The following is a 26,302-nucleotide window of genomic DNA, read 5'->3' as shown; positions in this document are numbered from 1 at the left end:
CACCGCTCAGACAGCTGGGGTCCTATAAACGCCTTGGTCTGTGGGCTCTTGGGCAACTCGACGCGGCTCCAGCTAACGCGAAGGTCGGGGTCCGTGCGCAGCGGGAGAGCGCGCGCCCGGGAGCGCGAGGCCAAGCCGTCGGAGTGGAGCCGCGGTCTCTGGACTTGAACAGAAGCGCAGCCCGAGAGCGCCGCCCGCCTGTCGCCGCCCTCGCACCCGGCGCTGCCAGTGCCTCCAGCGCAGCGCGGCCATGGAGCCCAGCAGCAAGGTGAGTGGCGCGCCCGCCGGCCCTGCCCGCCCGGAACAAAGGCGTGGACCCCCACCGACCCCGCCGCCAATCGGGGCCTCCCTGCGGCCCGGCGGCGCTGTGCACCCGGGGCTCGCCGCGTGCGTCTCGGAGCCTCACTCCGCGCTGGCCTAGAGCGCAGCGCCCCGGCGGGACCAGGGACGCCGGCGGGGTGGACGCGGGATCCGGAGGGCGCGCGAGCGCCGCGTGCGCCGCTGGGCCCGCGCTGGATAGCTGGCTTCCTTCCGGGGGCACCGCGCGACTCGCGCGGCGGGGCAGGCGGGTAGACCCTGGGCCCCGGCGCGGCACGTCTCGCACGACCTCCCCGGCTCCGCCGAGCGCCGACTCCTCCCGGTGCGGGGGAGGGGGCCCGAGCCGGCCGCCCATTGGCTGAGCGCTGTCGAGCCCCCAGCCCGGCTGGGCGCGGGCGGCGGAGGAGGCGGGACCGGCCCCCTCGGCTGGCTGGGAATCGCCGCTCCCCTGCCCCCGGCGCCACACTGCGTGCGCGGCCTGGTGGTGGGTGTTTTCCGCCACCTCGCGCCAGACTAAGGCGATTGCTAGGCGGAGGGCCCTTGCTGAAGGCCCGGCCTTCGCTCAGCCCCAGGGTGCCCGACTCAGGGCTGAGCAGGAAAGCCAGCCGCCCAGGTCCTGCCGAGTAGGAAGGCCCCGAAGCTTTTGCCAAGTCCCGGGAGGATGTGCTCCGAGGTGGCACGTCCCCTTGGTCGGGCGGGGCAGAGGAGGCCGGGTGGAGAGAGCACCCCCGGGAACCCCGGGAGGCCAGGGGCTGGGATGGGACCCCTGGCTGGAATAGGAGCGGGAAGAGCGCTGGCGAGGACGGGGCCTGGGGGAGGCGAGGACTCCTCTTCGGGGGACCCACTGCTGCTGGGACAGAGGATCCCCTTTTGTCGTGTAGAACTGGTTTTGCCTCTGAGCGGTTCCTTTTTCAACTAATGCTTACTAAACCTCCCCCGGGTGCTGAAGCTGTTCCTTCCTCCCTCTCTTAAACCTCCCCCCTCAACCCCATTGAGTGTTTTTAAGTTACTTTTTTTCTTTTGAAACACTCCCTCTTACTCTGTTGAATGTTCTCCTCTCCTCGCAGGGAAGGCTCTCGCGAATGCCCACTTTTTAACCTAGAACTCTGGCACTGCACACCCGTGCCTTGTGGGGTGTCCTGTGGGACTGAGTGGGGCTTGGCTGGGTAGAATGGTGTGTGGCAGTGTATCCTCAGTAGGTAAGGGCTCTTCATATCTGTTGAATCCAGACACCGTGCTCCCCACCGCCCACGTTCCCCTGTCCCTCTAGGCTTGCCGGGAAGAGGCTGAGTTGGGACATTTTCTGACAATCAGGAGTGAACCTTTATGCTGGAATATAACAAAATTAAAATAAAAGGAAAAGTGAATTTAGCTGGACACAAGGGCTCTAGACCCCAAAGTCCAAACACTTGACTGTTATCTCAGGGCTCTGGCTGGCCACTTGATCGCTCCGAGACCCAGTTTCTCCATCTCTGTAAGATCAGGATAATTTTTTCTTATTCTCAAGGGTAAGAACTGTCTGTTCAGTAAGTGATGCCGGTGCCACACCCACCAACAGCGGTCTTTAATCTGTTGAGTGGATCTTGAATATTCGGAGTGGGCAGGCGATAGCCACTTAAAGTTACTAGTCTCTTGGCTAAAATGCTTTTGGTGTCACTGATCCATAGAGCCCTGCTGGGCCATAGGCCTGGAGCTCAGAGAAGGGAATGGCTTTCCTGAAGTCACATAGCTAGTAGGGGACTAAGCTGAACTTGAACAGACACCTATCAGAAAGCGCTCCCAGACTCCACTACCATGCCCTACAGTCGCCTGCATTTGGGGCTGAGCGGAGGGAGAGCATTTGCTGTAGCAGGTGAGTATTTTTCCTATAATACTCTCCAAATTTGACTGTCCATCCAGTCAGTAGATAACTTCAAAACACCTCTCTCTGAGTCCCTTATCTGTTTTGAGAACTCATGCACTATTGCACTAGTAGATTAGAAGCATACATGAAATAAAATTTTCAAAAGACAGAAATACAGTAGGAGTTATAGTAGTTTATTTCCTTTGGTAGTGGTATGTGGCTGAGTCCTCTATGGATGACCTTGTATATATTCTAGAATAAAGCTCTTCTCGGGGAGACTGCCGATTTGATCAGACCATAACACATTTGTGCCGGATTTTAGACTGAGGCCTGGAGAGGTTGTATCACTTGTCAAGGTCTTAAAACCAGATGTATCTGACTCTGAAGTTTTCTGCTGCATTCGCTTCATGGGGGAATGGGGGACTGAGTTGCTTGTGTCCTGTTGTGCTCCTGTGCAACTTGTGGTCTTCAGCTTAATTGGCTCAAAGTAGGGAGGGAGCAGGTAGAATCCCCCAGCCCTCTACCCTGGGACTTTCTCCTGTGCACTGATGGGCCACCCTGCTGGAAGTCTTCCTGCTGCTCTCCACCCCACCCCACCCTTTTTAGGACTCCCAGCTAGTCTTTGCCATCTTTGTCCTGCAGATGAAGGAGAAATCAGAAATCTACAGGGCTCCCAGGCCCTCCGTGTTACAGAGAGCTTAAGTTCAGCAGATGAGGTTTTTGAATTACAGCTTAGGTCAGTCACCTCATCTGCAGAATGATATTTTCAGCCACAGAGTTTCTGAGAATTCAGAAGAAAATGTATCTCCACAGAAACTCTGCAAATGTTCTTTCCCTCTTTGAACTCCTATAATGTATTGCACTTACCTGTGCCCCAGGTGACCTGCACCTGGGTCGGTCCCTTTGTTCAGGAGTCTAGCTTTCTGGCAGTGTGAGTTTTGGTGAGTTCTAGCATGTCTGGACTATGAGTATCACTTAGCCAGTAAATCATTAAAACTCCCGCCAGCCAGTTGTGCTCCGGCAGGGGATGGGATCATCAGGAGCTGATTTGTGAAGGTAGTAACCAGATGAGAATAACAGGCCCGAGATGAGCCAGCTAATGTGGCTGCCCTGCCTCCCCAGTGAGGGAGGATGACATCATGGTCCAGTGAAAAATGGCTTTCCCAAGGTCACACACTGAGTCTCCCATGGCAACACATGCCACCAGCCTTTCTAGAAAGGCCTGAGTTTAAGGGAAAGTCACTTGGGAGGGACCCCCCAGAGCATGGCCCAGCCCTTCATTATACAAATGGGGAAACTGAGGCCATAGATGGCAGAAACTTGTCAGAAAATCTTGAGCTGTTCTATAGTATTTTTTAAAAAGATTTATGCTTACAGAACTGGGGTATAGGCCCCAGAGTGCAGGGGTGGTGAGAGGATTCACCAGAGACAGTGGGGACCAGAACAGGCAGATAGACTGCTTGAGAGGAACAGCCGGTGGGTCAGGAGAGGTCTGCCATGCCATGTGGGTCACTTCCCTGGGTGGGGATTGAACTCATGCTGCAGCAGCTTCGGAGTGCTTCATAGTGCGGTGCTTTAACCCATTGTGCCACCAGGGAAGACCCTCTATAGTATTTTTTTTAAGATGCTTTCCTTTGCACACCCTTGTCCCCCCTCCCAATGAGCAGGAATTCCCAGACATCAGGACCTGACAAGCTCTTTCTGGGTGCAGTAAGGTTGTAAAAGTTTAGATGTTTATACAGACTAGATTCTTAGGCAGGATTGCACGGAACGTGACAACCCGTGAGTGGAAACAAAACATAGCCTCACAGAACTGTGACCTTCGGGAAGTGGCTTTCCTCAGCCTTGGTCCCCTCCTATAAGATGGGGGAAGTTTGCTACCTCTAAGAATGTGTTAGGACTGGCCCAGGACCCTGACCCAGGTTACGCGGAGACCCTTTGTACAGCCAGGTATCAGGGATAAACGTTGCCACGGTGACCCTTGCCCTGTGCCAAGAGTCAAGGACCCCGTACTAGTGGGTGCTGGGTCAGCCCCCAGCCCCCTGGAGCTCAGTTACCCAGCTCCTCTTGGGCACAGGCTGTCAGGGTCTGGAGCTGGGCTGCAGCTCCAAGGGTGCGGGAAAACCAGCTCCCCTCCCCCCAGCCTGGCAGAGAGAAGGCTTGGAACAAAGGGGGAAGTGTGCAGCCTGTGGCATTGGCTTGGGACCTGCAGCCTCACCCTTCCCCCTCCTCACTCCTGGACTTGTGGAGGTGACAAAGCCACTCAGTTCGGTAACCAGGATAGCGGAGGCCGGCTCAGAGGGTTCCTGGGCTCTGAGAGACTGTGTCCAGGCCCGGCAGGCCCAGGCCTGGCCACCAAAACAAACCTCCAATTGTTACCTCCCTCTGTGGGAGGGGTGGGGTGGAGCAGAGCCCGAGGCCCTGTCACCCAGCCACCGGGCTGGGAGGTGGTAGCTAATGCAGAAACTTGGGGCTTTGCTTTACCTTAGCAGGGCTCCCAGGTCTTGAACTCCAGCAGAATGAGGTAGTGTCCACCCTCTGAAGACCTCGGCACCACAGACAGACTGGTGTCCGCCTCCCCAGAGCCTCACAGCTTGGGAGGGAGCTCTTGTCAGACTCCTTCTTAGGGAGCCTTTGGGTACAGGGCTTCTGTTGGATGGGGCGCCTAGCAACCACCCCCCCCCGACCCCCCCAGGAAAAGGCACAGTCCGAAGCAGCTCTCAATACCCTTTCACACCTTCGCTGGGCTTGTTTCCTCAACTATGGATAAGACCTACTTCTCTGGGTCAGGTTGTGGGGATTTTTAAAAATTGCAGAAATAATGGTGCCAACTACGAAGTTTACAAAATAAAAGAATAAAGGTCTTCTCCCACTCGTAACAGCTTGGTGTTGGTGCTCACAGACTTCCCTTTGTGCATGAGTGTCTATAAATGTCCTTTTTATGTAACTGGATCACCCTTTCCACATAGTTCTGTGCAGGCCTGCACGCCCATCCAGGTCACCCACCGCCTCAGGTATTTCTGCACATACAAGCAAATGTCAGGGTACACGCAGGTTCAGGACGTCCCCCTTCCGAAAGCAAGGTGCACACCTTCTACATTGTTTTGCACCTTGCTTTTCTCCCAACAATCTGCCCCGCTGCTCTTTTCCTATCAAGTAAATACAGATGTGTTGCATTCTTTCCAACAGCTGCATAATATTCCATTACAAGCCTATCCCCCCAACCCTGTGATTAAGAAATAGCACCTCTCATTCTTTCTTTATGCCACGCCACCTCCTTCCCACCATATATGTTAGGTATTTATTTCTGTTCCTGGCCTTCTCTAAAATATAGAGTTGCACAAAGGCAGGGATTTGGTTTCATTTATTACTGAATCCCCAGTGACTAGACTTGTGTTGAGAACTTGCATTCAGGCACTATTTCTTCAGTAATGTGGCTTCTTGTACTTACATAACCCCTCTGTGAAGAACTGGAGGTCTTAGAAGAAAGGGACTTTTCAAGGTCACACAAGTGAGGGAACTGGGACTTAAACTTGTTTGCTGAGAGTGACAGGGACCTTTTTCTATTTCATAACCTCATCAAATTAGTTGCATCATAGTTGAATTGGTACCTGTCTCACCACCGAAAGGGTCCTTCCCCAGAGATGTCAGCTCCCCCACATATCCCGGTCCTGACTCAGGGCCCACACACACAGTCCAGGGAGCCAGCTGTTTGCACTTAACACCCTGTTTTAGGACAAACACCTTTTGGTTATTTAGGGAGGGTGATTTGTTTCTGCCCGGAAGACTCTGAAAGTCTTGCGTAGTTTGTGTTTTGGGTTTGCACGAAGCAGTGCTTGGAAGCTCTCTTAGCTGAGATGGGCGGAATTTTTCTTTAAAGGATTAAATAATAAGTAAATGTCATTGGCCCTGTGAGCCACAAGGCCCTTGTCTTCTACCACTGGGCACTGCCAGTGTGGCACAAAGGCAGCTATAAGCAATAGATAAACAATTGAATGTGTCTGTTTCCGTGAAACTATCACTGGCCATTGAAACTTACATAATTTTCATGTATTACATAGCATTAGCCTTCTCCCCCCTGCCCCCCACTTAAAAAGGGTTTACTTTTAAATATAAAATATCCATCCTTAGCCAGCAGACTAAATTTGAGCCACGGGCCATAGTTCGCAAAGCTTGACTTAGAGCAAACCCACCTACGTGGCCAAGCGCTCTGTGCCTTTGGGCCTGGGCTGCCCTGGCTTGGACTGGGCAAGGCCCGGTGAGCTGCCCGCATGGAACCTGACCTACATTGAAAGCACCAGGTAGAAACCTTGTTTCCCTCAGGGACCCTATCCGGAAGTGGGGAAGAGGACATGATCATGCACACAGAATTTGGCCTTGGACATCCCCCTCCCAACATGGAGCTCCGCAGAGGCCGAGGGCCTTGGTGGTCTGTGTTTCCCTTTCTGAGCCTCCTGATTTCTCATCTGTGAAGTGGGAGCAATCTCTCCTCCAGCACATGTTCATGGTGGCTAAATCAGGGCGGGTAGACAGCCCCTGGAGTGATGCCTAGGGCCCTGTCTTGGCTGCTGACTGATAACACAGCTGCTCCCTCACATGGGGCAAAGACTGGTGAGAACTACTGCCTTAAGGGTCCCTGTGGGGTGCACAAGAGGCTCAGCCTTGCAGAAGTCCTGCCATCACTAGAACCTTGAAGGAAATGGCTTCCAGAACAATAAATGCTTAAGGTCACCCGAAGGTCAGGCATTGAGCGTTGATGCATCACTCTTCTTTTTGAAAAGGTTTGACAGGAGAAAAGAGTTCGAGGGTAAACCGCCAGCCAGCCCTGCGATTCAAGAACTCAAGCCCCAGCCCTGGCTTTTGTTTGCGGAGTATCCTGGATTCCTGCCCTCTGACCTTAGAGGCCCCATCTACCCCAGGAGGGTGTTCCAGCCCTTCCAAGTTCCTTGGGCTTCTTTCCGTTGTAATCCATATTGTGTTCAGATGGAATATTAGCAAAGAAGTGTGCGTCCTAGAAGGAAGGAAGGTGCCTGGGATGCTGCCCCTTCTCAGAACAGGAGGCCAAGAAACCATGTGGGAGGCTGTGGGAAAGGTGGGGGGAGGGAGGTGACAGATTGAACTGCTTCAGGACCCTCCTCCCACAGGGAGTGTCCTGCTCTGAATGGCAGTGACTATCGCCCTCCCTCTGCCGAGACCCACTCAGGGCCTGTAGCAGACCAACCCCCGGCTGGAGCACCGTGCGAGGAAGGGCACGCAGGCTGGGTGGAAACTTTCGTGCCATCCAGCACACCAGCGTATGGAAGAGATCCTGAAACTGGCAGCTGGTGGCTTCCCGGGAGTAGGGAGCTCTCCATGGGCTTGGGACCTCCAGAATTGGGATGGGCGGGGTGTGTAGGGGAGTGAGGTCCTCTGGCATGGGCCCTGAGCCTGGCACCTGCTGTTTGTGGCTCTCCTAGGAGAACCAGAATCTGAACTCAGGGCAGCCTGGCTTCAGAGTTCTTTCTTCCATCACCCTGTACAGGCTTGGAGTGAGGCACAGTTTTGGCCTGTTTCCATCTGTTAGTGGTGATATTTCTTTCTTCATTAATGGTTTGATAAGTGCCCAATTTAAAAGTCTGGCAAAGCGGATACACAAAGAGCCAGTTTACCAAAAAGCTAAACTCGGAAGTGGTGGCTTTGCTTTGCCTTGCCGGGTCTCAACGAGACCAGGCGCCCTTCTTTAGGCCAGGTGGGTGAACTGGAGCTAGGTATTCCCAACTGCTGGAAGCAAAAGCTGGAGCTTCACAGCAAGGACAAAGGCCTGAGGAGCATGGATGTTCTAGAAGGTGTCCCAGATTCGAGATTCTGAGTTACTCCACCACTCCTAAGAAAGTCTTTACCCCAAAACCACAAACTGAGGGGTTCACACTCCTCTAAGCCATCCGCAGCTCTTCCATCAGTTGGCCCATAAACACGCGCGGAACGGCAGGGCTTCATCATGGTGCCTCTGCTGCAGGCCCGGGGTGGCGGGGCAGGAGGGCAGGTGGCACAGCGCTGGCTCCCTGCCTGAGCTGCAGGCCGTCGTGGAGCGAGCCCTGCAGGGTCCCAGGATGAACAAGCTGACTGCAGGCCTCGGGAAGGAGCTCCCTGTGTGAGGAAACTGGCTTTGGGCAGGGCCACCACGCCTGCCGGCTCCCAGGGAAAGGGAAGCAGTCCTGGCCTGCAGCCCCCAACTCCTGATTTCCAAGTCCTGCAGTGATGGAGCTGGAGGAGGGGCGAGTGCAGATACTCACTGGTCTGGCTGCCACCATCCTCCCCCTGCAGGTACTGGTCTGTCTGTCCTGTGCATTTCTGCCACTCTTCCCAGTCCCCTGCAGACTCCTGTCAAGTCCTGCCAACTCCTTTGTCACCTCCGGCACAGTCAGATGCCTCTCCTTGCAGGGGTCTCACGTGGCCTTCTCTCACCCTCCGGCCCCCCAACCCCCACTGACGCTCAGACCACGCGAGTCTCCTCACTGGATTTGTTCCATGATGCCAGAACTGGGGCTTGTTTCAGCTGGGGCCGAGAGCATGGTCACGAGCACTTTAGTGGGTCCTGATCCAGCAGCCTGCTCAGGTAGAAGTGGATACAGCCCAGAGCAAGGGGTAAACAGGAGCAGAGTTTGACCTTGCCCTGTCCATAGCCAAATGCAGGAGCTGGGGCTGTCCTTGCTCACAGCAGCCCCATCTCCCCGGAGGCTCCATCTGCTCAGTGGGTGGGCCCCGGGTGACTCAGACTGGGAGACTTGGGAGACTGGGAGACTTTGGAACGAGGAGCCAGACTGAGATCAGGGCCTGTAATCATAGTTCTTACCTCTCAGCCTTGCTGGGGTGGCCAGGATTTTCACCAGCTCCAAGGATTGTCTGTATTATTTTTCACTTTATTTAAATTGCTTTGTTCTAAGTCATATGAAACCACAGGGCTTGTAAAAAGTTTTTCTTTTTGAATAGATGGCCAGTCACATGTTTCAAAATTCAAAATTATGCAAAAGGGTATTAAAATGAAAAGTGTGCCTCACACATCCCAAGGATGGCCTTGCCTGCCCAGTGCTCTCTGTTCTTCAAGATTTATTTACATATGCATACAAGAGTTGGGGTGCAGCCAGAAGTGGGTAGGTGGTGGTGATGGTGAGAGGCCCACCAGTGACAGAGTGGGGAGCAGAACAGGCTGATCAACTGAAACACACTGCTGAGGGGAGCAGCGGGTGGGTCAGGAGAGGTCTGCTGTGCCATGTGGGTCAGCTCCCTGGCTGGGGATCGAAGTCATGAGCCCAGGGCTGGAGACAACTTGGTAGTACTGTGTCTTTAACCCCTGCGCCACCAGGGAGGCCCAAGTATTTCTTTTTAAGTTCTTAGATTTGTATGTACTCCCCTCCCCTCCTCCAGTCACACCCAACACACGCGACTCAGGAGCTCACTTTTTACTTAAAATAGCTTGGAGGATTTCCCAAGTCACTGCGTAAAGAGCCTTATCTTTTATGTATGCCATTATCTAGCGAGGCCACATTTAATTAAATCATTGCTAGCAAACTATGCATTGCTGTGCGTACCCCGAACAACCCAAAGACGGCCCGACTGACGCAGGCGCCTCATCAGGCAGCAGCCCCTCGGTGGGGCGAGGTGCCCAGTAGCCCCGCAGAGCCCCCCGTCGATGGCTTGGGTGACAGCGTCCCTCTCCGGTGGCTTCCTGTGAGTCGGGCGGCCCCCGCCAGGGCTGGACATTGTGCTCACCCCCGCTCAGCCGCAGCCCCAGTTCAGAGGCTCGGCGGGCAGTTGAGAGCAGGGAGGCACGGTGGGCATGTTCCTGAGTGTGGCGGTGGAGGACAGGGCTGGGAGGAGGGCAGCCCACCCAGGAAAGCCCCCACATCCAGGATGAATGCCCAGTTCGGCCAGGGGCTAGGTGGCCGCCTGGGCCTCGGCGCTCCCCTGGGGCTCCTTCCCCTTTCTCAACCTCGGATATGAGAACCCCGACTTTCGCAACTGTTGGCCTGCGGGTGCTCGAGAGTGAAAAGCCATATTCAGATCATGTCTGATTAACAGCAAGCCCAGTGCGGTCTTGAGGACCCTCGGGTCAGGGCAGCTTCCCGTCCCGTGGGGGCCTCGCCCCTGCGCAGTGTGGCCGGAGTCGTGCGCCCCTCCCATGCCCGGTTCTTTGGTGTCTCTCCCTAGCTCCTTTCTTTCACAACCAGGCAAGGGCTGCCTATTGTCACATTTCTTGTCTTCTTCATTTTAAAAATGTCCTCCCTCCCTCTAGCAGAGCACCTTGCTCACACAGGCCCCTGCTGCTGGCCTCTTTTCTGCCTGCTGCCTTCAGCGCCTTGGCTCCCAGAGCCTTTTCCTCCCCAGCCCTTTCCCACTGGAAGCAGCTTGGCCCGACACCCTCACTGGCCTTGTGTGGTGTACTTTTCCAGAGTACATTCCTGGCTGGTCTGTCACCTGTGCCCAAGTAACCCTGGGAAGCTCGTGGTCTGCAGTGGGTGCTGGGAGGGACAGGGGGTGTGTCAGAGGCCCCGAGCTGCAGCCTCTCTCTGCTGCAGACCCCTGAGTGAACTGGAGCTCATCTCTGCCTCCCAGCTTCAGATCCCTCCCTGCGAAGAGAGGCCGGGGAGAAGGGTGGGCGAGACCACCTCCAGTGTCTGCAAACTGACTGTTACTTTATAGACGGGCAGGTTGGGGTCCTGGGGGGAGAGCTGAAGGGTGGCTTGGCTGGACTTCACAGAGCAAGTGGGCAGATGCCCTGGAACTGGGAGCCAGCATCCAAATCCAGGGTGCCTTCCTAATCTCTGCTGCTTCTCCCACGTAATTTTACCTGCCCTTGCATAGACGAGTTAGTTCCTAGGCCTCTAATCAGAGAGCCTGGAGCTACCTGAACCCCAGGCAGGGCTCCGCCAGGGCACTGAGACCCCAAAGAATGCCAAGACCTGTCCCTTCTAGCCCCAACCTGGGAGCAAAGAGAAAGAGAAGACCCCAACTCTCCTCTCCCCCCAGGAAGGAGTCCGGCCAGCACAGTGATCAGAAGTCAGCACGGCCGGTTCGGGCACCTGAGGTCAGGAAGTGGCCAGGTTTCCTGGGAGAAGGGCTGGTATGGTGCCAGGTGTCACACGAACCATCTGAACACGGGAACCTGCCAGCCCAGGCCCTGCCAGGCCGTGCCCTGGGCCCAGACATGCCTGTAACAGTGTGGCTTCTTTCTCTGCAGAAGCTGACGGGCCGCCTCTTGCTGGCCGTGGGAGGGGCAGTGCTTGGCTCCCTGCAGTTTGGCTACAACACTGGGGTCATCAATGCCCCCCAGAAGGTGAGTACCGTTCCTTCCTTGGCTTCTGCACACCAACACCTGTGCACTGAACACACTCACCTGTGTCTTGAAGGCAGGGTTAATTACTTCAACTCGGTCATCTTGACCAACCTGTCACCCAACACCGATGTGTAGTAGCCACTGTCCACGAGGTAGAATGATGCTGCAGTGACGCGGCACCTGGAGGTACCAGAGGTACCAGAGGGCTTATCCGGTGCTCGTCTCACTTGCTTCTCCGAGGCAGGCAGCCTGCCCGCCGTCTCCCCTCCCATCCTGCAGGTGGGGGGAGCAGTCAGCGGGGAGAAGCCTCCCCCAACCCCCCCCCACGTGTCACCCAGCCGGCCAGAGATGGAGCTGGTATCTGACACCAGCCTGCTTTGGGGCCTCCTCCTCCCGCGTGGTCCACAGGCCTGTGCTCACTCCCAGGCTGTGTACAGCATCCTGTTCTGGGTTAAAATTGGCTCTCCTCTTGGAGGCCCCGTGCCAGTCAAAGCAAAAATGGCATCTTGCCCTTGGGATCTCGGGGGAGGGCTGTGCTTGCTCCATGCATCCCAGATCTGTCCTCACTTGTCCACCTGAATGTCCAGACTGGGAGGGACCACAGTCATCACCTCCACCGCCCCCCGCCTCAGGAGGGGAGAGGAGAAGAGGGGGGCAGGAAGGGGACTGGAAAAGGCACTGCTCTAATCCGAGCCTTTGCATGTGTTTATGAGGTTGGGTGAATGAGGGCTCAGAGTCGCACAGCTAGTGAATGACCGAGTCAGAAATCTTGCAAGCCCTGTTTTCACGGTGTTGGGCTGTCCTCCCACGGAGGCCGGGTGCGTGCACGGTCCAGAAAGGGGAGGCTAGAAAGTGAGTGTGATTGACTCCTGAGTGATTGGGGCCCGTTCAGGGGCGCTGGGCAGTGTTGGGAGCCAGAGCTGGGCCGCCTCCAAATAGGCAGAGGGTGGCTGTGAGGGCCACACCCGAGCCTGGGGAGCAGGTCACCAGGAAGCCTTGACCTGCTGAGTCATAATCAGCTGCAGCGGAGGTGACAGGACTTTTCCAGACTTGTTGAAAAGCCTGGGCCCAGGCTTGTAGCAGCCCAAACCCTGCTTTTGCTGAGTGCTGTGAATAGCCCTGCCAAGGTGTGTCCCTTGAGCTGGTGCCCTTAGGGACGAGACTTCCAGGTGGCCAGTCTCCACAGTCCTAGCGTAAGGTCGTGTTCTCACTCAGTGGCACACAGGTGCCCTGGACACTCCCAGGGTCTGTTCTAATTGCGCTGGGTACAGCTTGAACACTGAGGCTTCAAAGTTCCCTAGTATAGCCAAAGGTGAATCACTCAAAGGACTGAGTGACATCTTGACTGATCACCTAGTAAATTTATGATGGAGCTAGAACTGAGGATCAGGCCAAAGGAGATGTTCTCCAGAAACAACAAGCTTGGGGTGAGCATGGAAATCCACCTGCAAATGTAGGAATAAAATGCTGAGAGGTGAGCAGCCTGGTGTATCACTAGGGAAGGCCACAAAGCGTCTTGTGGATAGATTTTATCTGCAAAATATCCAGTCCTCACATATGTCACACACAACCAAGATGGTGTGTGAGCTCCAGCCCAAGGCCAGGTTGGGAGGGATGGACTTCACAGGAGGACAGTAGGGACACAGTGGAGAGGACAGTTGGGTCCGGATTTGCATTTTAGGCAAATGATTCAGGCATCTGATAGTGGATGGACTTGAGAATGAGTGATAAGAGACCAGGAAACTAGTGAGGAAGCTGCTTGCAATAGGGTAGAAAACAGTCGGAAGAAGGGGCAGGAGCCGGTTAGGGGTTCAGTGTGAGGACAGGAGAGTAGGGTTTAAAAACGGCTCCCAGTTCTGGAGCAGCAGGTTCAGGAGGAGGTGCAGGGACTGAGATTCGGTGTGTCCAAGCCAGACCTGCACAGGAAGCCCTTGGACATGTGGGGGTCTGTTCTCAGGGGGCTGAGCTGCTGGTGAAAAGTCACTGGCTGACAAGTGGCAGCAGAGAAATCTGCTGGAAAGACTATGGAATCACAAGAGAAGTTGAGGGTCAAGCCCCAGAGAACATCCCCACTGACTGAAGAGGTTTCTTAGAAGGGAAAGCGCTGGCACCGCTGAACCAGGAGACAGGAACTCGACAGGACAGATTGGGTGCGCCGAGGCAGGGTCCTTCTCCGCCACGGCCTTAGTGGTGCCTGTTCACAGCGGCACTTAGTGAGTGGAGGGAGAGCGTGAGAGCTGCCTGGGCAAACCAGACACCTCTTTCTGAAGGCGAAAGGTCTGATGGAAGTCTGTGGTGGATCGGGGTGCAGAGGTTGCTGCTGGGTAGAGTCGACTGGGTAGACATCGCCGGCAGGCAGCTTGGAGCGGGCAGTGTAGACACAGCTCCTCCCAGAGGCAGGGGGAAGAGGAGGCCGGCGTGGTGGCCGGAGGGGACGATTTTTAAACATGAAAACTTCATCTTATGTATTTTTTAAGAGATTTGTTTATTTATGCATACAATAGCTGGGGTGTAGGCCAGAGGTGCAGGGGTGAGAGGGTTCACCAGAGACAGAGTGGGGAAAGGAGCAGGCAGAGCTACTGAGGGGAGCAGCGGGCAGGTCAGGAGAGGTCTGCTGCGCCATGTGGGTCAGCTCCTGGTGGGGGTGGAACGTGCTGCAGTGGCTGCCCACAGCTTCATGGTGCTGAGGCTTCACCCATGGCGCCACCAGGGAGGCCCTGAACAATCAGCTTTTAAGCATGTAAGAAGGAACCTGGAGGGGAGGGGCAGGAGCGGAGAGGCCCCCCTGCGGCAGGTGGTGGTGGAATGGAGGCACAGGGTCGGCTGCATCCAGCCAGGAGGGCTGGCGACACTTCTGAGGCTGTGCTTGTGCACAAATCCCGGGTGGAGTTCTCCAATTCTAGATCTTCCTGTCTAACCAGAAACAGGCGAAAGGTGAGAACGGCTGTGGGGGCTGGGTGGGGCCCACTGACCAGCACCTGAAAGACCCAGCTGAGCCTGCGGGAGCACTGTGGTGCCACCTGTCCAAAGGTCAGCTTGGAGATTGGCCTCTGAGGACCGAGGCGAGGGACCGAGTGGCCGGGACTGTTAGTGTGTACGTGGAGACGCCACGGTGCTTCCCGGCACGCTCTCAGGCCAGCCTTCTGTTTACTTCTGCACGCGTCAGCCCTTCTCACAAGCGGGCTGGGAGTTTGCCAACCAGGAGCAGATTCGGAGTGAGACATTTGACATGTGAAGAGGGGCCACAGAGGAGGACCCGGGGGAGATGTCAGTGCCTCCCCACACTGACGGTCAGGGCAGACCCTGAAGACGCAGTTCTGGGCGGGCACCACCATTCCGTTCTGCCAACGCTTCCCGTCGACGAGGACTGTGCCAGGCACTCTCCCGAACAGTGGGAGGGACCTGGCTGTGAGCTCACAGGCACATCCTGGCCCTGGTGGAGCAGCCCAACCCAGGGTCTGAGCTGGGCTCTTCCCCGCCCTCCAAAGACTCATCATCCAGGGGGCCCCCGGGTTGAAGCTGGAGGATCATTAACAGGGGCGCCGTGAGAGCAAAGAGGAAGGAAAGACTAACGCTGGGGTGGGAGTGACGAGGCAGGAGGAGCTCTGTGGAGGTGGCAGTGCACTCTGCCCAGCAGCGCGGGCCCTTCTCGGGAAGGAGGGGCAGGTGTCAGGCAGCGAGGACCTTCTGTCGGCAAGGTGGCTGCTCAGAGCCTTCCACTGGCGCCAAATGCCAGGCGCCAGACACGCTGACTGTGCCCAGAGGACGCAGAGAAATGGCACTGGCCTGGCCAGGCTGGCATGCTCTTCCGAGGAACCTGCCCCACTGAAGATAAAGATGCCAGTGCTCCTGTTAATTACCAGAAGAGCCTCGGTTTCTACTATAAAATGGGCCCCAGAGGGCTTCCTCCTGGAAGTAGTTAATTAATCATCATTAAGTGTTTACCAAGCACCTCCCATAAATGATCTCCGCGCAGTAACCCCGCAGATGGGTGGAGCTGAGGTTTCCCCCTCTAGTAGAGGAAACCAGGGCTGACATCAGGCCTCCTCATCTCCCCCCCGCACCCCCCACTTGTGTGCGTGCAGCAGCGGTCATCCCTGTGACGTCCCTCCTGGTGACTGACTGGACTTTGCTGGCCCTAACAGTCTCCCAGGGGAGGAGGTCGGGGAGATGAACTAGTGGGGGAGAAAGAGCTGGTGAGAGAACAGGATCATGAGCACCAAACTGGGTGGGTCTGAGAACTGTCTCTTCCCTCCCCCATGGCCTGGTTGCCAACAGAGATGACTAAAAGCCATGGGTTCCTGGCCAAGGGACAGTGTCAGGCATGCCTGAGAATGAGGCACCCTCAGAAGCCAGACGGCGCGGGCTGGACGGGGCCTGATGACCCGTGGGCGCCCTGTTTGACAGAGGCGGGACTTGGACCAGAGAGGAGGCGAGGTCTGCCCGAGACAGACCCAGCTCCCTGAGCAGCTACGGAGGCAGCACCCCTCCCTGGAGCCGAGCTGTGCTCTCCTGACCCAAACAGTTCTGGGTCCCCTCTTCCCTCCATCTCCACTAAGACGAACGTCACAGCCGACAGCCCCCCCCCCCCCATGTGCCTGCCAGGCGCTTGTGGTTATTCCCTACAATAACTGCAGCAAGCACTGTAGTCCCTGATTTATTAAGAACTGGGGCGCAGAGATGGACGTGATGGAACCAAGGGCGCACAGCTAGTGAGTGCCACAACGAGAGTTTACTGCAGTCTGCGTCCTTGACCACTGGGAAGGAGGGGCAGCTGCGTGCCAATCAGACGGCCCTGAGACACCCTGACACACCTGCAGCTGCTGCCGGCGAGACGCTGTGCTCTGTCTTCCCAGCTGAGTCAAGCTCAGTCATGTACAGACATCTCAGCAATTTCCCACACACGGTTGCGCAACCTCTTACACCATTATACCCTGTCACAGCAAGTCACCCCTTACGCCCCTCAGACTCAGACTCACGGCTTGTTTACCAACAGCGGCCACTCTACCTCCCCCGCCCCCCCCCCCCGGGCTGCGACACACAGCCCCCTTCTCAGGACAGTCATGGAAACGTGGACGCTGGAGGCCTAAGGCACCCCACGTTGCCAGCATAGCCAAAAATGCCTCTGGACATTGCTGAAGTCCTGGGGGGGGGCGGGGGGTTAGTGGCCCGTTTGAAGGCTCCCTCTGCAGGAAGGAGTAACCTTGCATTCTTTGAAAGGCCATTAGCAGGGAGAAGGAAAAGGGGCAGGAAAGTAAAAGTGCGAGGCATGGGGTGCCCACATCATCCGGGGAGCCTGGCAGAGTGGTGGGTGGAGGGGACACTTCCTCCAGAAGGCAGGGGGCAGGCAGGAAAGGCCGCAGGGCGTGGACGTCTGTCTGCAGGGGGACCCAGGAGGCCAGGCCGGGACCTGTGGCTGGGAGGTGAGAGCAGCAACCCAGGTGGCGCTTCTGGGTTGGGGGGCTGGGCGCCCAGCTTCTAATCTCCACCTGCTGCCTGGGCCTCGTCCCAGGCCTGGGACGAGGCCCCTGGGGACACAGCAGGCAGGGCTGGACGGGGCTATCTGTCCAGCGCACCTGTAGCATCTGGGTCCCAGCTGACCTTGGGGTGTGGCTGGAGGGTGATGCCATGGAGACATAGCCCTGGGCTGAATGGGAGCCAGCGCAGGATGGAGGGAGGGCTTGGGGGTCGGGGGAGAAGGGAAAAGCAAGGAACAGGAAATAGGGGTCAAGGCCAGGCTGACCTGACCAGCTGGCTCTTCCCACCTCCCAGCTGGAGCTCAGAGCTTGGCTGGCATTAATTCTGTGCATCCCCATCTCGCGTTAAGGAGCACTAGATGTTCAGGATGATCTGGAGACCAGGCTTTCAGGGAGAACAATGCCTGGCGGTGAGACCACCCCAGGTGCCAGTAGCCTGCAATTCTTGGTAAGGGCTGGCAGGAGGGCCGACGCCCATGAGCTAAGAGGAGTTTTTTAAGGTCTTGGTGTGGTGGGGGGGAGGGAAGGAGAACCATAAGCACGTGGTCAGACAACCCTAATGTTTTTTACCTAGTTTTTATAAAATGTTCATCCCTGCTCTAAATTTTGACTCATATGCTCCTCACTGAGTCACCACCTATAAAGTGGTCATCTCATTCTCTGAGCCCTAAAAATCTCTCAAGCTGAAGTCTGTGCCTTGGGGTGCTGCCAGCCTGCAGCCCCTCTGCCCAGGGCAGAAAAGCAGGACCTGAAGATCTTATCCCCGAGACAGGTCCCTGTTCCTTCGGGCTCTCGCCCCACTATCAGCTCCTTGTCTTCTGGCAGTTTAGAAATGGAAACCCTGCCCCTAATGCTCCTTATAGAGGGCGGCTTCTCCGTCCTTGAGAGAGTATGACGGAGTCAGGTGTGATCCGGCCCCCCAGGAGAACTGCGTTCTACTAGCAGGCCTCCAGTCCAAGGTGACTGCCCACTTCTCCAAGCTGGCCCCCATGGGGGACCTCGCTCCTTAGGCACAGTGAGGGGGTGAGTGGACAGAAGTCAGAAGTCTCTAATAAGTGCCTCAGCACCAGGGCCCCCCACCACATTAACCGGCCCTCCTGACTCCCCAGCAAGGGTGGCCCACACACCGTCGGCAGTGGGGAGGTTGGGAGTGAACTCGAAGGGAGCTGACCCAGCAGACCGCCAAGTTGGGTGCCTTTGACTCGCAGGGCTCCTGCCGCGTGCTGGAGTGATTGTGGGGAGCGGGATCTGGCTTGGGTGGATGGGAAGGTCAGGAGCAGGACCCAGGTGAGAGCTGGGTGCTGCTGCTTGGGTGGAGAGTGGGAGAGACAGAACCTGGTGACTGACTGCGACTGCATGGGGGGCAGTAGCTGGCCTGCGGGAGCAGAACCACGAGCCAGGCTAGGCGGTGGGGACCAGAGTCTGTGGACAGTTAGTGGAATAGTAAGTAGCTCTTCCCTTAGCGGTGCCTGGCTGCCACTCTGCTGGATGTGAAGGACTGTGAGTGAACCCCCAAAACTTCTCCGCAGCGGAGGTCCCTCTGATTCTCTCTTGCTGGGCTCCCTATGACTTCCCAGGGCAGAGGGCCAGCTTTGCGCCCCTATCGAACATGGGTTCTCAGGGGAACAGACACTGAGGCTCCCACACTAACAGCAGGAATGGAAACCAAGCGTAGCTTCTTTCCAGAACTCTAGCACCAGGTCAAGAGGCAAGAGCCCCTTGATGCGGGGAGGTGGGAGGAGGAGCCCAGGGCCAAGGAGAAGATGAAGGTGCCAGCTCCTCCTCCGCCAGCCCCCACAGTGGCCTGAAGAGCAGACAGCCGAGTCGCAGGAGCTGGCCCTGGACAAGGTCTGGTCCCCCTGAGCCGTGTCGCCACAGGCGGTGAGGGGTGCTGGGATGCCCCACTGACAGGTTGCCTCTCGGCTGCCACTGCACCTCCAGCCAGCCCGAGAGGAGCCTCACAGCACTGACGCAGCGCTCACTCACTTGATCTTAGTGCACAACTTCAAGTCAATTCATAAAGCTGACTCTGGGCAACATTTATAGACTGATAATGTGGACAAACCTGAGGCAGGGTGGGGAGACTTGAGAGCCACAGATTGCAAATATTTAAATACCATCAGACAAACAGCTCTGCCGGAAGCACCTGGGACACCAGTGCCCTGGGGCCTTGCTCCCGCTGGGTCTGATTACGTAGAGCAGCCAGTTTGATGGTGGGTCAGGGAGCCGGGCCATCAGAGGGCCAGCGTCACTTATCTGGAGAGTGCCTTATCCAGGACAGCGTGTTCTTTGCAGAGCTTGATAAATGAAGCATTGCTGTACCCACCCAGTTGTCCTGTGGGGTTGGTTTTGTCCCCCAAAGAACACAAGCACTTTGTGTTTTGTTTTGTTCAGATCTGCCTTCTCTCTGCCCCCAGCAAAAGCCAGGGCTTCCGGACAAGGACCTAAGGCCCTTTCTTCACTGACCTTTCCACTCGCTGGCCCTGGCATGTGTTCTGGGGCAGGCCCAGCTGTGAGCCGCTGAGGCCCCTGCCCTCAGGGAGCACAGGCTTATGGGAGACCTCTGCGGGTTGCAGGTGGCGAGGCAGGGTGGGCTCCAGGCCGGTACCCGGAGTGGTGGGCAGCAAAGGCAGAAGCAGCTGGCGGCAGGTGGAGAGGTTGGACCGTTCACCGGCAGGGGCCTTGATTTTGTATTAGGGGACGAGGCCTGGTTAGACCTTGTCAGTGGTCTGCACTCCCCCCAGATTAGAGCAGGAACACAGTGGGGTGCTTTTAGGGTTCCTTGGCTCAGGAGTGGTGCCAGTGCCAGGCACTGTGTGAGCGCCCTAAGTATGTTTCACTGTTACCCTGCAGCACTGTGAGGTGGGGCTTGCTGAGGTCCCCAACGGAGGTGAATTAGCTTGTTCTCAATCACACTGGAAATAGACCCGAGGTGGGCACTGGACGTGGCTGTGTCCACATCCAGAACCAGGTCCCTGACCCCTGTGCCCCCTGGCTTTCCTGGGACAGACTTCCAGTTCAGGAAGGCCGCTCTGGAGACTGCCCTCTGCCAGGGACAGATCAGGAACAGTCATGGCAGCAGGGCAGGGCAAAGGCGGTTAGAGGTTAAGGGCGTGCTGCACCTGTGGGACCAGGTCGAGCCCACTCAACGGGCATTCCTGGGACCTGGCCTTGGCGTCCCCTTTGGCAGTTGTGGCCAACCTCAGCCTCCTCTTCTGCGCAACCCCCAAGACTCGGGAGGTCGAGGGTGGGCAAGAGCAGCTGAACAGAGATGCTGCCGCTGCGTGGCAGTGCGTGTGGCCACGGCCACGTGCCAGCGTGTGGGAAGGCATGCGGGGTGGTGGCTGTGGGCAGGTCGAGCTGGAGTTGGAGCTGGTGAGGGGCAGGGCATGCAGACTTGGGACTGAAGCCAGGATGATTCACATCAGAGAGGGGGAAGGGGAGGGAAGGAAAGAGGTGGTGAGAGAGATGGGTATACAGGAAGCTGTTCAGCCTCAACCCGTGGCTGGGGGTGTGGCCAGGGCCAGGTGTGTTTTGCTGATGGCAGAACGTGCTGCCTGCCACATAACCAGGCATCTTCCAGGTCCACCCCTGGGAGGGGCAAGCTACCGGACATTGCCATTGCTGGAACAGGTGTCTGGTTCCTGGAACTCCTTCCTTGTCCTCGCTTTCCTTATACCTCCCTCCCCCGACACTTGGGAGAGGGGAGGGGCTGTCAAGGTAGCACTCCCTGGCCTGGTCAGCCACCAGGAGCTGGACCTGGGGCAGAAAGCAGCAGCGAGGTCTCTGTGCAGCAGGTCTCTGCCAGCAGGCTGGTGTGTGTGAGTGGGTCACAGCAGGCCCCAGGAGCCGGCCCATCCCTCCCTCCCAGGACTTTCAGACTGGCAGAACCATCTGGCCACCTGCCTTTTCCTGCCAGTGGCAGGAGCGGGAGGGCTGGCTGCGGCAGGAGCTGAGGCCTCTGCACCAGGAGGCGCAAAGGGCTGAGTGGGAAGCATTTCTTTCTCTGCCTGAACTTCCACCTTTGGTCATTTGGGGTCATTATCCCCAAAAACCCTTTGACCATGTGAGAGCACTGGTTGTCAGAAGTGTGAGGCCTATGCCCTTGTTCCTCACCTGGGGAAACAGGCCCTCAAGAGGGAAGGGGAGGAGGGAAGAGGGAGGAGGGAGGAGGGAAGAGGGAGGTGGGAGGAGGGCTCGGCTCCCCGTAGGAACCGGCTGTGCCTTTGTGTCTGACTCAGGGCTGGCGCCAGGCCCACTCCTGCATCCTTTAATAAAACGGGCCTCTAAGCTGCCTCTGAGCTAGGAGCAGAGGAAAGAGGGGCGGGTCCTGGCCTGGGGCACGCCCCACCTGACCGCTTCTCCCGCTGCAGGTGATTGAGGAGTTCTACAACCAGACATGGATCCACCGCTATGGGGAATACATCTCACCCACGACGCTCACCACGCTCTGGTCCCTCTCTGTGGCCATCTTCTCTGTCGGGGGCATGATCGGCTCCTTCTCCGTAGGCCTTTTTGTTAACCGCTTTGGCCGGTGAGCAGAAGCGGGGTCCTGACTGCCCAGGGAGCCCCGGGTGGGAGCGGGACGTGGAGACACATCCTGGCCTGTTACTATGCCTCAGCCTTTGGGGATCTAGGGTGACCCCCAGACCCGCCTGACCTTTGCCCCCACCCCCAGGCGGAACTCGATGCTGATGATGAACCTGCTGGCCTTCGTGTCCGCCGTGCTCATGGGCTTCTCAAAACTGGGCAAGTCTTTCGAGATGCTGATCCTGGGCCGCTTCATCATTGGCGTGTACTGTGGCCTGACCACAGGCTTTGTGCCCATGTACGTGGGGGAGGTGTCCCCCACGGCCCTCCGAGGAGCCCTGGGCACCCTGCACCAGCTCGGCATTGTCGTTGGCATCCTCATCGCCCAGGTAAGCGTCTGTCGCACTGCCCTCACTCAGCCTCCCACGGCCCTGCCGACAGCCTCGAGCGACATGTCCCGGGCGCAAGTCCCAGAGAACACACCGCCACTTACGGTCCCCTGGGCTGTTCCTCTCCCTGTGGAGTGCAAGTCCAGCTGGCTTGGCCCTCTTCACCCCAGCCCGCTGGATCTGGCGTGTCTTTTCCTCACCCCAGGGACCCGACCACAGGGCAGCCCACTGTTTTCTTTACACACTTTTCTTTACTTTTACACTTTACTTTCCTGCCTCCAGCCTTTCTGTAACCACCCTGCAGTCAGCCGCCCTGCCCCGTGTGTGAATGTCCTCTGGTACAGTTGGGACACGCTCTGGGCCTGACACGTGTCCTCCCACTCATGTGAGGAAGGACCTGCTTCTCCCCTGTGACAGATGAGCAAATTGAGGTTCAGTGAGGTTGAGCTTTTAAAACTGGAGCCCTTGCCCTAAAGCAGGAACTGGCGTGATGCCCCTGCAGGCCTCCAGGGGTGGGCCCAGGGCCGGGGCCCTCACAGCCACTTCCCCGCCCCGCCCCCAGGTATTCGGCCTGGACTCCATCCTGGGCAACGACGACCTGTGGCCCCTGCTACTGAGCATCATCTTCATCCCGGCCCTGCTGCAGTGCATCCTGCTGCCCCTCTGCCCAGAGAGCCCCCGCTTCCTGCTCATCAACCGCAATGAGGAGAACAGGGCCAAGAGTGGTAGGGCAGGGCCCGCCCCCTCCCCACCCCCCGGCCCCGGCCTCTTTCCGCTGAGTCACCCCCACCTCCCCTCCGGTCCTCGCCAGTGTTGAAGAAACTGCGTGGGACGTCAGATGTCACCCGCGACCTGCAGGAGATGAAGGAGGAGAGCCGGCAGATGATGCGGGAGAAGAAGGTCACCATCCTGGAGCTGTTCCGCTCGCCCGCCTACCGCCAGCCTATCCTTATCGCCATGGTGCTGCAGCTGTCGCAGCAGCTGTCAGGCATCAATGCTGTGAGTGCCCCACCCGCCCTCTCCTCTGGCCCCAGACCAGCCCTGTGGTCAGATGCCCGCTGCGAACAGATCCCAGCTTAGAGTAAGCAGCAAGCCCCGACCGTGGGGGGCCCTGGCCTGTGGAACCACACCCCGAGGGCAGGGACGCAGTGCCCTCTTTACTGTCAGCCCAGGACAGAGGCCAGGGAAGGGCCACAGTGTCCAGCCAAGCCTCAGCGACTGCTTTGTCCATAGGTTTTCTATTACTCTACGAGAATCTTCGAGAAGGCGGGCGTGGAGCAGCCCGTGTATGCCACCATCGGCTCCGGCGTGGTCAACACGGCCTTCACTGTTGTGTCGGTGAGTCCAGCACAGGGCCTCTTGGCCGAATGGCGCCGGGACTGAGCCGGGCGTGTGCCGCCTGCTCGCAAGCCCCAGCTCGCTCGTCCTCACTACATGTCGGATTCACTATGCAGCAGCCGATGACACTGATGACCCCAGTGCAGTGCTCATCCAAGGTCACGGCCTGGACGCTCAGCTGTGTGGCTGTGGGGCCAGCTCTCTCCCCCTCACTCCTTGTGTGACCCCCAGAGAGGAGGCGGTACTGTCTTCCTCTCCATATCTGCAGCGCTTCTGGCCTCCCAAGCTCGTGGGGTGAGCCTCGGGTGGCAGGGAGCGACCCAGCGGGCCCTGGCAGGGTGGCCTGACCCTTTCTCTGTCCACAGCTATTTGTGGTGGAACGAGCTGGCCGGCGGACGCTGCACCTCATCGGCCTGGCCGGCATGGCGGGCTGTGCCGTGCTCATGACTATCGCCCTGGCATTGCTGGTGAGTCGCCACACTCTGGGGAGAGGCACAGAGGATAGGTGCTGAGTCACGTGGGGTGCCAATCCCAAAGAGCTTGGCCAGGGTGGGGTGGGAAGGGGCTGCTCGCTTTCTGGTTCTGACCCCTACCCTCCCTCGCTTTGGGCCTGGCCCAGCCTTCTGGCTCCCTCCATCCCACTTACATCCTGATTCACCCTGCTTGGTACTTTCTCAACGCACCACCTCTGTCCCGGATGTCAACTTCCCTCTCCCCAGGGGATCACTCTGCCCAATAGTAAGTCTTCACCTGTGGCCTTAATTCATCTTCAGAACAGTCTTGAAAATGCTGTCCTTGTCAGCAGAGGCGTGGAAAGGCCTTATCTTACTTCCTTTCTCAGGAATTGTAGGTGTGGCTCAGTATTCCACTTCCCAGGTGTGGAAATTTAGCACCAATCAAGCTGATGTTTCAGACGAAGGGTGAACACAGGAGCTGACCTCAGGTTACCTATAACCCCCGTGATAACCTGTGTCACAGGGAGGGACGTCACCGCCTAAAGTCTGGCAGGGAGAGCAGCAGGGCCGCATTGTGCAGCTGAGCCAGGTCAGGGTGGCTTGGCAACTGCTCAGAGCTGGCCTGGCCCATGGCCAGGGATCAGCAGGTGACCAGCAGGTGACGGTTTGAGATGTGAAACCCCCAAGGCTACAACTCACTCCAAAGCCTTCTTAAAGAGAATGACTATATGTAGAACCACTCCCTGGGGGTCTGCTTAAGGGGGGCCCTTGTGGGAGTGTTCTTGCGAGCTGTCTGAGGAGGGTGCACTGTTCCACAGCCAGTCGCGGCTCCCTGAGACCTCTCCTCCCGCCTGCCGCCTCCCCCACCACGCCGCAGGCCCATCCCGAGGGTGGGCCGGAGCTCCCAGCCAGACTGCAGGAATTAAATCATTTTGCTCAGAGGAGGAAACAATCCAGGCAGCAGGTCCAGAGTGCGCGTCTCCTGCCTGCCGGCCAGCGACAGCGACGGCTGCGGTTCCTCTTTCCCGAGGCTCCACCTCACCCAACCTAATGCCCCTCCCTTCTCTCTTATCCCCAACAGGACCAGTTGCCCTGGATGTCCTATCTGAGCATTGTGGCCATCTTCGGCTTCGTGGCCTTCTTCGAAGTTGGCCCTGGCCCGATCCCGTGGTTCATTGTAGCCGAACTCTTCAGCCAGGGTCCGCGCCCAGCTGCTATCGCTGTTGCTGGCTTCTCCAACTGGACTTCCAATTTCATTGTGGGCATGTGCTTCCAGTATGTAGAGGTGAGGGCCCCAGTGTCTCCGCACTTGCTGCGAGCCTTGGCGCAGGAGTCCTGATGTGTCCCAGCTGTACTCAGTGAGTCCTGCTGAGGAGGGGTCAGGCTCAGGTGTGCAGGGCTTAGTGCTGGGGAGCCTGACTTGCTCGGTTCCAGTTATCCCTTACTCTGCACCACAGCAGGAGTTTGCTCCTGAGAGCCCGTTACTTGTCAGGCACAGGCGGTGCCTCATTTCCTTGGCCCCACATTCCTGGGTTACAGGTGGTGATGTTCCCTTTTTCCAGAGCAAAGGTAAAGGTACTCAACCGGCCGACAGCCAGGATGTGGTAGGTTCAAGACTTCGTTTGTCTGTGTGTCTTTCAGCAATTGTGTGGCCCCTACGTCTTCATCATCTTCACGGTGTTCCTAGTTCTGTTCTTCATCTTCACCTACTTCAAAGTTCCTGAGACTAAAGGCCGGACCTTTGATGAGATTGCTTCCGGCTTCCGGCAGGGGGGAGCCAACCAAAGTGACAAGTCGCCTGAGGAGCTGTTCCACCCCCTGGGGGCTGATTCCCAAGTGTGAGGCAGCTCACACCGCCAGCCGGGCCTGCTCCCAGCAGCCTCAAGGATCTCATGGAGCACACAAGCAGCTGGAAGAGACTTCCAGACCGACCCATCTCAGCGGAGCTAGGCCTGGGGCTCCTTTCTTCAGCCAGCAGTGATGTCCAGAATAATATTCAGAACTTAATGGCTCCAGGATTTTAACAAAAGCAAGACTGTTGCTCGGCTCTATTTATACAAGCAACAGGTTTTATAATTTTTTTTATTACTGGTTTTATTATTTTTTTATCAGCCATAGTTTCCTGTACCCACACCCCCACCTTCACCCTAGTAGCTCAATGCCTGAAGGGCGAAGACCAGGTCCTTCCTAGACATTTGCCTTCTTCACCAAGTTAATCTATAGGGCTGGACCTAGGACCCGTCGACGACACACTAATCGAACTATGAACTTAAGGCTTCTACCCCAAGTAGAGGATGTGGCCACTCTCTTCTGCAGGCCTGGATCTCATCTTAGAGGTCAGGCTCCACTAGGACTTGCCCCTTCCCTTCCTGCCCAACCACTCAAATTAATCTTTCCTTGCCTAAGACCAGTTGGGAGCACTGGAGTGCAGGGAGGAGAGAGGAAGGGTCCGGTTGGGCAGCCAGGTTCTAGTCTCCTTTGCACTGACAGCCAGACGTTCACCATCAAAGGAGGCCGTGGGAGGCTGAGAACTCACTGCTCAAGAACACATGGACACTCCTGCCCTGCTGTGTACAGATGGAAGATATTTATATATATATTTTTTGGTTGTCAATGTTACATACAGACACTAAGTTATA

At 57.2% G+C, this 26,302-nt stretch overlaps 1 protein-coding gene across 1 annotated transcript; it reads left to right on the top strand.

Moving 5' to 3' along the window:
• On the top strand, positions 1 to 26,302 carry SLC2A1 (solute carrier family 2 (facilitated glucose transporter), member 1). The gene is made up of 10 exons (XM_012722561.1): positions 1 to 268; positions 11,379 to 11,474; positions 21,325 to 21,485; positions 21,630 to 21,870; positions 22,433 to 22,595; positions 22,682 to 22,869; positions 23,104 to 23,208; positions 23,574 to 23,675; positions 24,745 to 24,948; positions 25,305 to 26,302. Exons 1-10 carry the CDS (start codon positions 251 to 253, stop codon positions 25,503 to 25,505), a joined length of 1,479 nt encoding a protein of 492 aa, XP_012578015.1. The 5' UTR covers positions 1 to 250; the 3' UTR covers positions 25,506 to 26,302.

Source organism: Condylura cristata, unplaced genomic scaffold (genome assembly GCF_000260355.1).
Source record: "Condylura cristata isolate star-nosed mole 26May11 unplaced genomic scaffold, ConCri1.0 scaffold00008, whole genome shotgun sequence".
NCBI classification, from domain to species: domain Eukaryota; kingdom Metazoa; phylum Chordata; class Mammalia; order Eulipotyphla; family Talpidae; genus Condylura; species Condylura cristata.
Note: the sequence above shows the minus strand (reverse complement) of the source record. Positions and strands in the feature narration are given on the sequence as shown.

Excerpts from the sequence above, each read along its gene's own strand:
- SLC2A1 (XM_012722561.1), top strand. Across the intron at positions 21,871-22,432 it reads TTGGCATCCTCATCGCCCAG|GTATTCGGCCTGGACTCCAT; the intron begins GTAAGCGTCTGT and ends CCCCGCCCCCAG. Across the intron at positions 23,676-24,744 it reads CTATCGCCCTGGCATTGCTG|GACCAGTTGCCCTGGATGTC; the intron begins GTGAGTCGCCAC and ends TATCCCCAACAG.